This window comes from Thalassophryne amazonica, chromosome 9, assembly GCF_902500255.1.
Source record: "Thalassophryne amazonica chromosome 9, fThaAma1.1, whole genome shotgun sequence".
Lineage (NCBI taxonomy): Eukaryota > Metazoa > Chordata > Actinopteri > Batrachoidiformes > Batrachoididae > Thalassophryne > Thalassophryne amazonica.
The window spans coordinates 87,610,550-87,623,451 of NC_047111.1; the positions used below are offsets into that span (position 1 = coordinate 87,610,550).

Below are 12,902 nucleotides of genomic sequence, written 5' to 3' on the forward strand. Positions count from 1 at the left end.
TTTTGGCCATGTGCCGTGTTTTTTTTTTCCAGCACGCAAGTGCCTTAGCATTGAGGACCCCATCAGCTGGAAAAGACCAAGGGGATGTTCATGTTTCACTTGGCTGAAGCAGATACATGTTTACTTTTGAGATGGATGACCGGTTTTCTGACTGGCTGATTGCCACCCAAGATTCAAGCCGGTTGCGTCATGTGATTAATGTAGCAAAGCTCGGCTTCAGAGCATGCTTCCTGACCTGATCTGCACAAGGTCTGGTGGTCACCAAGACCGCTGATGCCTATATGTCAGCAAATAATTTGACCATTTCAAGAATCTTAAGATAAATGTCTGAGAGGTGTAAAAGGAAACTGTGTGACATCTTAAATCCCCTACACATAATTCCTCTTTACATGTCTGACTGATTTCTGCTGTGGTTTGCCTGAAACCTGCTGTATGAAAAAAAAGTAGCAATATATGATATTTATTAGTGAACAACTTCCCCTCTTCTGCTTGAATCATTTTCTAACCACAAGATGCTGCAAGAGAGAGTGACAGAAAGAAAAGGAAAAAAGAAAAAAGTCCAGTCGCCAGAAACCGAAAGCAAGTTAAAAAAATATAAATACTGTAAGATGGGTTCATTATAGCATGAATGTAAATCAGAGAGGTGCTGACTGGTCCTCCAAGGTAAGTCCAGCTTCATCGTGGTCATACGGTCAACCTGATCTCCTCACACATACAATACTGGGCAAAGATTTTTTTTTTTTTTTTTTAAAGAAAATGAGAGTTTTCAATTCAAATTATGGATCAGTTTGCCAAATGAAGCGAGGCAGTTGAGTTCAGATGAAGGTTTTAAAATTAGACTTAAGATTGTTCTTTTCTCAGCTGCCTATATTCTGACAGTACTTTATTTACATCGATTACTGAGAAATATAAAGAGTATGGGACTGTATGGCAAATCTGTCTGGATTAGGTTGTTCTCAAAAGCTAATAATTGATGTAAGTTAGGTCCAAGACATATTCAGTGACTTGGAAATGTTCATGTATTCATCCCCTGACATGTCTAAAGAAAACTGAGTGTAAAAATGCTGATTTGTGTTATACCTGATGTAAAGATTAGATTTCACAGTGATTTTAAAGGGCTTTATTTTAGATTTTTTTTTTTTGTCATAAAAGTTCTAAACTTATAAAAGCTCAAAGGCACTCTAATTTTCTGATTGTATTTGTTTGGGATATTGCTGACTTTGTTATTGTATTTTAAACTTACTGTATTTTAATTTGTGAAGCACTTTGTACATTAGATTTTAAAGTACTATAACAACAACGATAATAATAATCATAAATAACTATTATTATTATTAGTAGTAGTAGTAGTTGGGCTGTTTATACAGTGAAAACCGACTAAATGTCTAACATTTATCAATACTGCAAGTAAAATGGGGGGGTGCTTTCAAGAAAATTGAATTAAATAGAATAAACAGCCTAAAAACTTTGCATGATACTGCATAAATCTGTGTATGACATAATTAGGAGACACATTTATCAAAAATAGCTTTTTATTTTAATTATACTTAGAGGCTTGAAAAAAAAATCTAAGGATGCCAAAATTTGTAAAAACACCTGGTTAAAGAAAAGGTATGAAAAAGTGATTAATGATTCATGTGGCTGAACTCTATTTTGCATTTTTCCATCCCAACAATCATCTACTAGCGCACAACGACCTATAAGGTCTTGCAACATTTGTCATCAGTACACCTTTGATGCTATACAGATAAGAAGACTAAAAGGAGCAAAATAAGTGAACTTTTTTTTTTTCACAGAGACAGAAAGTAGATTTACACGTCCTGTCCCCAGGCCACACGCTCTCAGTTAAGTTTTGATGAAGTTCATGTTGGAGCAGGCCTCAGGAGATGTGTGTGTGTGTGTGGGGGGGGGAAGCAGTTTCACCTGCAAGCTGTTTTCTTCAGAGCTGAAGCTGTTATGAGGAAATGAAACAAAACTTTGATTCTTGCATGTGCAGCTGTTTTCTAAAGCAGTAACTCCACTAATTCCTAAAATTCAGCCTGCGGGGGGATGTCATGTTGCAGATGGGGTGGATTTTATTTCAGCCACAGATTTCCTTCAGACTCTCGTTTTAGAAACTGAGCAAAGGTTCCCATAAACAGTCCAACGTTTCTGACTGAAACAATGCAGTTTCTCCTCAACAAGCTTAATCAGCTGTTTGACACTAATGATTCATTAAAATGACATTTCAGCTGTTTCACAGGGGAGGGTCCACCAGTCCTAGGGTCTACTGGACCTACAGTCCACTAGTCCTAGGGTCCACTGGTCCTAGGGTCTACTGGACATACAGTCCACTAGTCCTAAGGTCTACTGGTCCTAGAGTTCACTAGTCCTAGGGTCCACTGGTCCTAGGGTTTACTGGACCTACACTCCACTAGTCCTAGGGTCTACTGGTCCTAGAGTTCACTAGTCCTAGGATTTACTGGTCCTGCAGTCCACTAGTCCTAGGGTTTACTGGACCTACAGTCCACTGGTCCTAGCGTTTACTGGACCTATAGTTCACTAATCCTAGGGTTTACTGGACCTAAAGTCCATTAGTCTTAGGGTCTACTGGACCTAAAGTCCTAGGTTCCACTGGCCCAAACCTTTTTATATTATTTGATGGTGTATATTACAAACCCAAACTGATTTTAAAGTTCACCCAAACCCCTAACCCTAACCACAACTAGTTTACCCAGGGACTAGTGGACCCTGGGACTAGTAGGAAGTTCCCATTTTGGATGGATCACATGTGATGATGGTGCTTCTGTCTCTCTGTGTTAGATGACGCTGTGGTGGCGAGCTCTCATTCCACTTTGTCTTATCAACTGTTTGGAATTCTGCTGCACTTCGTCAGCAGCCCCCCGGAAAGATCAATATAAGAACTCCTTCCATCTTACCAAATCCACACGAACCCGTGTGCAGCAGCTCCTGAAGAAATACGTAAGTAGCGGAAAGTGGTTTCTCGTCTCTGTGAAGATGTGAAGTCAGCTTTTTTCTAACGCCTTCTTTCTGATTAATGTCACAGAAGGAGCAGCAGTTGGGAAGTCAGTATTATGAAGACAGAGGTCGGCAGTTAAGGGGCTTGCCGGTACTCTCCACAGATTTTCAGAGCTGGCTGAATCTGACGGTTAGTATTAAGGGTGTGCCGATCATTCCAGATCAGTATCAGTCTGATATTGGCTATAATTGCCAGTTCAGATATTGGAAATATAAAAAACAAAAAACAAAATCTAATCCAATTCTTCTATTACACATTTTGAAGAGAACAAAGTTGTTAAATTATTTATGAACAGATTATAGGTTTTAGTCTGGAAAATGGTATTAAATTCCAGTATCAGTATTACATCAGATGTGAAAAAAAGGTATTGTGTCATCCCCGGTTAGTATCGGTGGTTATGTTGAGTCATATGAACAGAGGACACCCAGGAACATGAGGGCACCATAAGCTCCACCCGGTGCAGCTGCAGAACACAAGTGTCATCTGTAGTTTCCACCTGACACAGCTGTGGGTTCAGACCAAGTGCCTGTGCTGTTTCAGTTCTGAGTATTATTGCGTCCACGGGTATGCTGGTCTAAAACTGAAGTGTGGGCTGCACAGTGCTGGTGCAATGTTATTGTCAGCAGAAAGTGACCACAGAGCGGAAAAAACCCTGGTCTAACGTTAGTGACTCAGTTTTTTTGCTCTTCACAGGAGGTGGCATCACCACCCTGAAGTTGCAGGACTGGTGACGCAACAGACAAAAGCTACACTTTGCACAGTTTCTCCGATCACAGCCACAGAACCTTAATACTCCTTCAGAGTTGTCAAAGGTGTCTCAGGGGCTTCCCTCACTAGTATCCCTGTTGCACAGTCACTCACATTTTGCAAACTCCCTACTTCAAAAGGATTCACCACACAGTACCATAGTATTCGTATTCATAATGATTGAAGTAAATTAAGTCCAGGACATATTCAGTGACTTGGAAATGTTCACAAATCCATCCCCTGACTTGTCTACTGAAAACTGGCTGTAAAACCGATGATATGTATTAACAATAATTCATATATTGTGACTTCCATCCATCCATCCTTCCATTTTCTTCCGCTTTATCCGGAGTCAGGTCGCGGGGGCAGCAGCTCAAGCAAAGCCGCCCAGACCTCCCGATCCACACACACCTCCCCCAGCTCTTCCGGGGGAACCCCAAGGTGTTCCCAAGCCAGCCGAGTGATGTAATCCTTCCAGCGTGTCCTGGGTCTTCCCCGGGGCCTCCTCCCAATGGGACGTGCCCGGAACACCTCTCCAGCGAGGCGTCCAGGGGGCATCCGGAAAAGATGCCCGAGCCACCTCAACTGACTCCTTTCGACGTGAAGTAGCAGCGGCTCGACTCCGAGCTCCTCCCGAGTGACCGAGCTCCTCACCCTATCTCCGAGGGAGCGCCCAGCCACCCTGTGGAGGAAACTCATCACGGCCGCTTGTACCCGCGATCTCGTTCTTTTGGTCATGAGCCAAATCTCATGACCATAGGTGAGGATCGGAACGTAGATCGATCGGTAAATCGAGAGCTTTGCCCCCCTACTCAGCTCTCTCTTCACCATGACGGTCCGATACAGCGACCGCATCACTGCAGACGCTGCACCGATCTGTCTATCGATCTCACGCTCCGTCCGTCTCTCACTAGTGAACAAGACCCCGAGATACTTAAACTCCTCCACTTGAGGCAAGGACACTCCACCGACCTGAAGAGGGCAAAGCACCTTTTTCCGGTCGAGAACCATGGCCTCGGATTTGGAGGTGCTGAGCTTCATCCCGGATGCCTCACACTCGACTGCAAACCGCCCCAGTGCACGCTGAAGGTCCTGATTTGACGAAGCCAACAGAACCACATCGTCCGCAAACAGCAGAGACGAGATTCTGTGGTTCCCAAACCAGACCCCCTCCACACCCTGGCTGCGCCTAGAAATTCTGTCCATAAAAATAATGAACAGAACCGGTGACAAAGGGCAGCCCTGGCTGAGGCCAACGTGTACTGGAAACAGGTTTGACTTACTACCGGCAATGCGAAACAAGCTCCTGCTGCGGTCGTACAGGGACCGGATAGCCCTTAGCAAAGGACCCCGGACCTGTACTCCCAGAGCACTCCCCACAGGGCGCCCCGAGGGACACGGTCGAACGCCTTCTCCAGATCCACAAAACACATGTGGACTGGTTGGGCAAACTCCCATGAACCCTCGAGCACCTGATGGAGCGTGTAGAGCTGGTCCAGTGTGCTGCGACCAGGACGAAAACCACACTGCTCCTCATGAATCCGAGGTTCGACCATCGGTCGAATTCTCTTCTCCAGTACTCCGGAATAGACCTTACCAGGGAGGCTGAGGAGTGTGATCCTCCTATAGTATATTGTATATATTATATAGTATATTGTGACTTAATGGCTGCTGAAGTTGGAGGCACCATGTATGCAAATGGCCACAATTATGTATGTATGTCAGGATCACTATCCTATGGTGAGAACTACTGGCCTATTCTATAAAAACATTAAGTGATTTTTATGTTCTATATAATGAAGTGTTGAAACTGACTAAATATAATCTTGTGTTTGTGTAGTTTCAGGCACTTTGAAAATGCCTTAAAATTTTGTGCAATCCTGTTGTTTTCATGTCACGAGTTATGTCAGTATCTTCTCTGGTTATTGAGACATCACACGATATCAAAACAAAAACAAAACTTCTCTACTTTGAAAGATGACCAGGTATCAGCATGGCAAAAATTCAACAAGTATATGTGTCATTTTTGGAGAAAATGGGAACTTCACTCATGCAGAATGAAAGCTTGTACAATTTTTGAATAGTGGTGGTGGTGTGGGTTGGGTTGGGGGGTGGGGGTGCAACAGTTTGATGATGTAAGCATTATCTTGTCTTTCTTGGTGTTCAGGACTGGAACCGACTTCATGCTGCATTCTGGGACATGCACGCCTACTGGAACATGCTGGACTGGAAACGAAAGCAGCTGGAGAAAGAAGCTCTGGCTTCACGGTTGGTCCACAGCACTTTACCTCAGAGCTTTAAGAACATCCAGCTGTACTTGAGAGACTTGATGAGCCAAGTCAGCAGTCAGGTATACACACAATCAATCTATACAAGTGATTATAGCAATAAGCAACCTGCACCGGGCCAAGTGACACTGAAACTAATCAAACTTTGGTTTTGTATCAAGATGAGCCGTATGAACAGCTCTTGGATAAGGCCGACCTCCCCCCCTGCTTGGACGCCCCCAAACCTCCACGTGACCTCCGAAAGATTATGGGACAGCTGGGTGCAGGGTTACGACATCCTCAGGGATCTAGACCTTTACCTCACCAAGCTGGCAAGAGACTTCCTCCTGCTGGCTGCAAAAACACACGTATGACTCAATACTGTAAAAACCACTGGCACAACAACAACATACGTCTGCACAAGTTATAAAGTTAAATGTGAAAAAAAGGAAGAAAAAAGAAAATTGATGAGACAACAGACAAGAAAAGCAGGACAACAATTGTGATAATCACACAGTTTAATCACGAGGCCTGTGAGCGCCGAGGCTGAGCTTCAGTGCCTTACACAACTCTCGCTTTAGCAAGACTGTGACTGATTTTTTTTTACATGCTGTTTTACTGTTTGAGTACTGTCACGGGTACTTCCCAGAGTCTCTCTCTCTCTCTCTCTCTCTCTCTCTCTCTCTCTCTCTCTCTCTCTCCTCTAGCTGTAAAACACCGTTCCAGAAAATAGAAACAGTTCCCAACATCCTGTTTTTCACCAGTCTTCAATTTACTGGACTTTCCACACACACACACACACACACACACACACACAACCCCCCCCCCCCCCCCCCCCCCCCCCCCCCCCCCCACACACACACATCTATCTATATATTTAACTATATCTATATATATATTTAACTATTTATTAACATATTTATTTATCACATGCTATTTATTTTGTGTCCACTGTTCATTTTTTACAATACAGTGATAGTGTTCTGCATAAAAGCACATTTTTGATGCATTGACAGTGTGAAAATATGTTATATGAGAGAATAAAGAAATGTGCATAATTCATGTTCTGAGTTTCTTGTCTTTCCAGAACTATTGGAGCATTCTTGTAAATACAGGCAATGCTCATGTGGGATGTGATGTAACTCTGTCTGCTGCAAACTCACAAATTAACGTTGCCCTACGAGCAAAATTACCATTCGTCTGGTTTCTCAAAAAAAAAAAACTTAAAAAAAACTTAAAAATTTAAGAGGTGGGCTGTTTCTGCATTCATGTGGCGTTGATCCGAGGTGCCATCTGCAAAGTGAAATCAGATTTAACACCATCAAATGGTGAAATGTTGGTAGTATTTAACTATTTAACCACTGTTCCCACGTCACTCGCTCACCACAAGCAGATGTCCTCGCTTTCCTTTGGACACCTTCAGCTCTGATCCTCTGACAAAATCAATAATCCCTTCCTTGCCGCGAGCCACAGCAAACCTCACGCTGCCCGCCACAACACACAAACAAGACAGAAACACATAAATACATGCTGGCAGCGACCTGCTGTGGAGAAGCAGGTGTGCACGACCTCACCTGCCCGGGCTGATGTTGACGTGGTTGATCTTGCTGGCCATCATGGAGAGTTTTGTCACCAACTCAATCACGTGACTGCAGTACAGCACCACGTCCCCCTGAGGGAGACACAGTGAGATTTAAAGACCACACTTTTATCATATGTATCGCAACACAACTGTGCCACCCCGAGGAGCCGTGCACCATCACTCAATGAGGACCGATGAGCTCGCCAATGGAAACCAGTCACTTGACAAAGAAGCAGTACATAAATTTATCTTCGCAAAATCTGTCCATCCATCCATTTTCTATACCTGCTTACTCCAATTAAGGGTCACAGGGGGCTGCAGCCTGTTCCAGCAGTGATAGGGTGTGAGGTGGGGTACACCCTGGACAGCACACTAGTCTGTCGCAGAGCCACATCAAGACATATTCACACCTGTATGCACACCTACGGATAATTTAAAAAGTCTCCAATCCACCTAACCTGCATGTCTTTGGATGTGGGAGGAAGCCCAAGCACCCGGAGGGAACCCACACAAACACGGGGAGAACACAAAAACTCCACACAGACAGGCCCCAGGTGGGAAGCGACCCCATGACCTTCTTGGTGTGAAGCAACAGTGCTAACCACTAATCCACCGTACCGACCTTCACGAAATCCCGAAAATAAATTAATATTACTTACTACAAATACATTTGATAAAAAGTATATTTTCTTTATCTTGATTCAATAATTTAGGGACAGAACGTCCTTGGACAGCTTTGAGCTGGAGTCACCAACTGGTGCCAAATGCAGTATCATACTATAATCAAGCTGGAATTTGGGCAACGCTTGTTTGTGTGTTTGTTTACTCGTTCCACTGCTCCGCTGAGGTGCTTGGGTCAATTTCCACCAAACATGATATGACAGTCAACCCCAAAACTGGCTTTAAAGGGTTTGTTTCGGCAAAGGTCAAGCTCATGTGGTCATACCAGAAAATTCCATCTTAAAAAAAACAGAAAAAAGAAAAAGAAAAGTGTGACCAAATCTTTATTAATGCCATATAATAACTCCATATAACCTATCAGCTAAAGGCCTTCAAAGTACTCATGCTCACAGGTACTATTGCCCATTAAGCTTAACAACATTTAGTGATTTACAACAATGTAATGCTTTAAAGTCCATTCCGGCCATGCATGTAAAACTCGTGGGTCAATCTTGCATAAGCCAAGTTAACAGTGAGTAAAGATATGGATATTGAATATCCTGGCAAACTGTAAGAGATTCAGAATGATACAAACTCATTACTTCTGCAGCCTTGCAGCATGCTGCTGCGTTTACACCGATGCATTACAAGTCGTAAGATATCATCACGATCACCAAGGCGCCTACTCATGCTGGTGCAGCTCATCTTTCTTTTCTTTAAAAAAAATATAAATAAAAATACAGTACTCACTTGTGGAAAGATAGTTTTTCACCAGCTTTTCTTCAGCTAAAACAATCCTAACACACACACACACACACACACACACACACAAATGCCTATCAGGCATCACAGAATGTTATGCTCGTTGCACCGGCTCGCTGCACGTATCCCCGTTCAGTGATGGCAGCATTACCTCCTTGGTGGCACGTGGTCATATGAGCAGTCAGCCCTCTAGTTCTGTCTGTCTCTCTGGTCTGATCATACCTTCTGCTTCCTGTCCTCACTGGGCATGTGCAGAACAAACACCCCATCGCTGAGAGAACTCAGAGAGACACCTGTTTAAAGAGAAAAAGCCGGAGTAACTGAACTTAACAAGACAAGTGATGCGGGAAATGAAGCGACCAGTAAAGCTTCGCCCACAGTGTTCTGTCAGTAAAAAGATGTGTTATTTGACACATCATCACAGTTATCAATGAAAAACCTCTTAGCAAAAATCAATGCTCTCAGCTCCTTATGTTGTACTCTTATTGCCATCATGTCAGTTTCAACAGCCATGGGTGAAGCACCCTAATGTGTTGTGTCGTCCTGCTCTAGCAGCATCGACCTTTGAGGAATCAGCAGTTTCTGCCGTATCAGACTCAGGCAGGACGAGTCACAGGGGTGTCAGTAGGGCAGTGGACCTTCTGTTGGGAGGTCCTCTCTTCAGCTGGGTTCTGAGTTTGCTCTCTTTCATCTGACATCATCGGCTCCTACAGTACATCTTCCCAGCTCTCCAATTCCATGTCCTCTGCATTTGCTTAGAGACAGCTTTGTGGTGCAGATGTGACAGATTTCAGTTTCCTGAAGCAAGTTTGATGTAGAGGATGTTGTTTAGGATTCAGAAGTTAGTTTTGGAGAAATGGTTTACTGCAGCTGTTGCAAAATGTGTGTAACAACATACTTTCGTCTTGTCTTTCAGTCAAGCAAGAATGAACATCTGTGCATCTGGTGTGTGGGTCCACTGATTCAGTTGAAACCCCAAAAGCATGCTTCAGAAGCAGGGACAAGAAGATACTGAAGAAGGTGGGCAGAGGCCTGTTTAACAACACTTATGATGCTGACGGGTTCAGTCACATTCCCATCTTACTGGATGGTTGACTTCACATTGTGGAGAAAGAACTGATTGAACTATATAGCTTCTAGGGGCATCTGATTTTCAGGAGGAACCTTCTCCACTTACAAATCCAAGGTCTTAGTGAGCTGGAAGAAGGGAATGTATACAGGATTTTGTTGTCTGCACTTATCCTGGTGTCAGCAATCTTATCCACTCTTCATATTTCAACAGACGTTTTTAACTATATTATTAATTCTTATATTTGGCAGTGTTGTGGACTAAGGAAGGAAATAAAACCTGGAAAAAAAATTAAAAAAATACTGCTCTAAAGCAGCAATAACACCTCCTGAGCAATAAAACCCCCCCCCAAAAAAAACCCACAGTGCCAAAGCTTATATCATCATACATATGAGTCAGACACAAAACAGAAAAGGACTGATGTAAGTTTTTCCTTCATAGCTATAATACTGTTGTGAAAGTGTCGTGACACGGACCCACAACAGGGGGCGTTAATGAACGGACAATGGATAAGCCAAAAGTAACAATTTAATGTTGTGAATCGCACAACGACGTACAGACAATAACAATATGGTGGACTGTCAATTATACACCAGGTGACGTGTGGGCAGGCTCGACGATAGAAGACGCCTGGCGAGAGAAGAGCCGGATCCCACACAGCTTCCACCACCAACGGAGCTGAAGAACACCGGAGCCGCCAAACCCTGCGCCCCAGGTGGCTGCTGTCTTCAGCAGTCAGACCCGGTACTGCTGGCAGAGAACAGAGACAGTCCTGATGAGTGTGAGTTCGCACACTCAGTAATCCCACAGTCTGTATTTAGTAAGGAGGGAAAACCTCCACCTCCAATCACACACTCGTGCAGCTCCTGTCTAATCACTTATCTGGTTGGGGTGTGAAGCGAAGCCGTCGCTGATCACACCAAACGCCAATCCCACAGATAAGGACACCGTCACAGGAAAACGGCTGCAAAAGAGTTCAGACTATTACACAAGGTTTTGTTCAGCAGAGAAAATTACCTGAATGGTAGCTGATTTCTTGGCGGGGAGGTGGAGTTGCAGTCCGGCCTTTATGGTGGTGGTGATGAGTAGTGGATGAGTGACAGCTGGTACGGATGATGAGTGACAGCTGTCACTCCTGGTCGCTCCAACGCCCTCTCGTGCTGGAAGCCCGCACTTCAAGCAGGGCGCCATCTTGTGGTGGTGGGCCAGCAGTACCTCCTCTTCAGCGGCCCACACAACAAATACAATGCAGGCAGACGGATACTTGTTCCTCATTCCGGTGTACTACGTAGTAAGAGTTTTGTGTGACAAAAACTTTCCAAGATGATTAAAGCAGCCATATTTGATAATAAATGAGTAAAAACATAATGGGGTTGACATCAGTCCATAAGTAAATATGGAAAAACATTGACTTGAATTATTGCAGTATAATTGTCTTGATGTATCCTAGTGTTTTTGTATTCAAGTAAATGTGCTTTTTGGTGCATTTTTTCTTCATCCTCTGCAAAAGACTGGTGTCTTGTCCAGGGGGCATTGTAGTCCTCTTCACGCTATCGTACGCATGGAACAGCACTGGTCCGATGGGCCTCAGGACCTGTAAAGAACTTACACTCAACAAAAATATAAACGCAACACTTTTGGTTTTATTGTGGGCAGTCTAAGGCACACCTGTGCACTAATCATGGTGTCTAATCAGCATCTTGGTATGGCACACCTGTGAGGTGGGATGGATTATCTCAGCAAAGGAGAAGTGCTCACTATCACAGATTTCAACTGGTTTGTGAACAATATTTGAGGGAAATGGTGATATTGTGTATGTGGAAAAAGTTTTAGATCTTTGAGTTCATCTCATACAAAATGGGAGCAAAACCAAAAGTGTTGCGTTTATATTTTTGTTGAGTATACTTCTATTTCTGTTTTCATGAGTATGTCAGTAAAAGGCCACATGTGAAAATCACAAATTATAACTTATTATATAATATAATAATAATAATAATAATAATAATAGATGTAAATTATAACTAAAAGCAAATGTTACTGAAATCCTTGATGATTTTATAAAAGAAAGCAACAAAATCTTTTCATATTAAGCATACCCTACCATATTGTCCGGTGTACAAATTGGACTGGAGTATAAGTAGCAGTATTTTTTTCTGTATTATCAGCTCTTTAATTTGTATTTTTTATGCATTGTTGTAGTGTACTTTTTATTATTTGCATTTATTCCTTTATTACTGGAGTTTATTTTGTTTAGTAAATTGATTCCTGGGAAACCCTGGGGAAAACAAAAACCAAACCAAAAAAAAACCCACGACTTTATTACATTTTTTCCGTAAATCTGATTGGTTAATCATGTGAGATTTCAGACCATAAAATATTGCGTAAATGGTGGCAAAATATTAAAACCGTTTCACATTTAATGTGTTACTCCGCGCCCTGTCCACTCATTGCTACGCAGATGTCAATAATGGTGTTGTCACCATTAGCGGAGCAATGACACCAAAATGGATTAATTTAAGATACCATACAAAAGATGTAGATTCTGCTCACAGAATTTCCAGTTTGGCATGAAGACGCTGTACGGTAAGCTTTGACGAGCCAACCACACCCTTTGTCTGCGTAACAATTTTACTGAACTATATTATTATGTGGATTAAGATGTAGCCTTCAGTGGTGGACATGGATACGTGCAAAAGTTGGAATTGGATTTGAATGGGAATAACCCTGTTGCGTCTGATGATTTGCGGACGTTAATGCTGAATTACGGTCGTAAATAGCCATTTTACTCAATTTGTG

General features: G+C 43.0%; 2 protein-coding genes across 2 annotated transcripts in view; one reads left to right on the forward strand and one right to left on the reverse strand.

Moving 5' to 3' along the window:
- The first annotated feature begins 2,727 nt into the window (after positions 1 to 2,727).
- LOC117517605 lies at positions 2,728 to 6,699 on the forward strand. The gene is made up of 3 exons (XM_034178690.1): positions 2,728 to 3,148; positions 5,934 to 6,116; positions 6,216 to 6,699. The coding sequence occupies exons 1-3, from the start codon at positions 3,038 to 3,040 to the stop codon at positions 6,405 to 6,407; spliced, it is 486 nt and encodes a 161-aa protein (XP_034034581.1). The 5' UTR covers positions 2,728 to 3,037; the 3' UTR covers positions 6,408 to 6,699.
- A 286-nt stretch (positions 6,700 to 6,985) lies between these two features.
- Positions 6,986 to 12,902, reverse strand: part of myo1ca (myosin Ic, paralog a) — a 61,737-nt gene continuing 55,820 nt past the window's right edge. Inside the window, exons 29-32 of the mRNA XM_034178689.1 lie at positions 9,260 to 9,330; positions 7,608 to 7,705; positions 7,418 to 7,517; positions 6,986 to 7,326 (exon numbers count right to left, since the gene is read on the reverse strand). Of these exons, the coding sequence (XP_034034580.1) occupies positions 7,300 to 7,326; positions 7,418 to 7,517; positions 7,608 to 7,705; positions 9,260 to 9,330 (296 nt within the window). The 3' untranslated portion in view covers positions 6,986 to 7,299. The remainder of the gene's footprint in view (positions 7,327 to 7,417; positions 7,518 to 7,607; positions 7,706 to 9,259; positions 9,331 to 12,902) is intronic.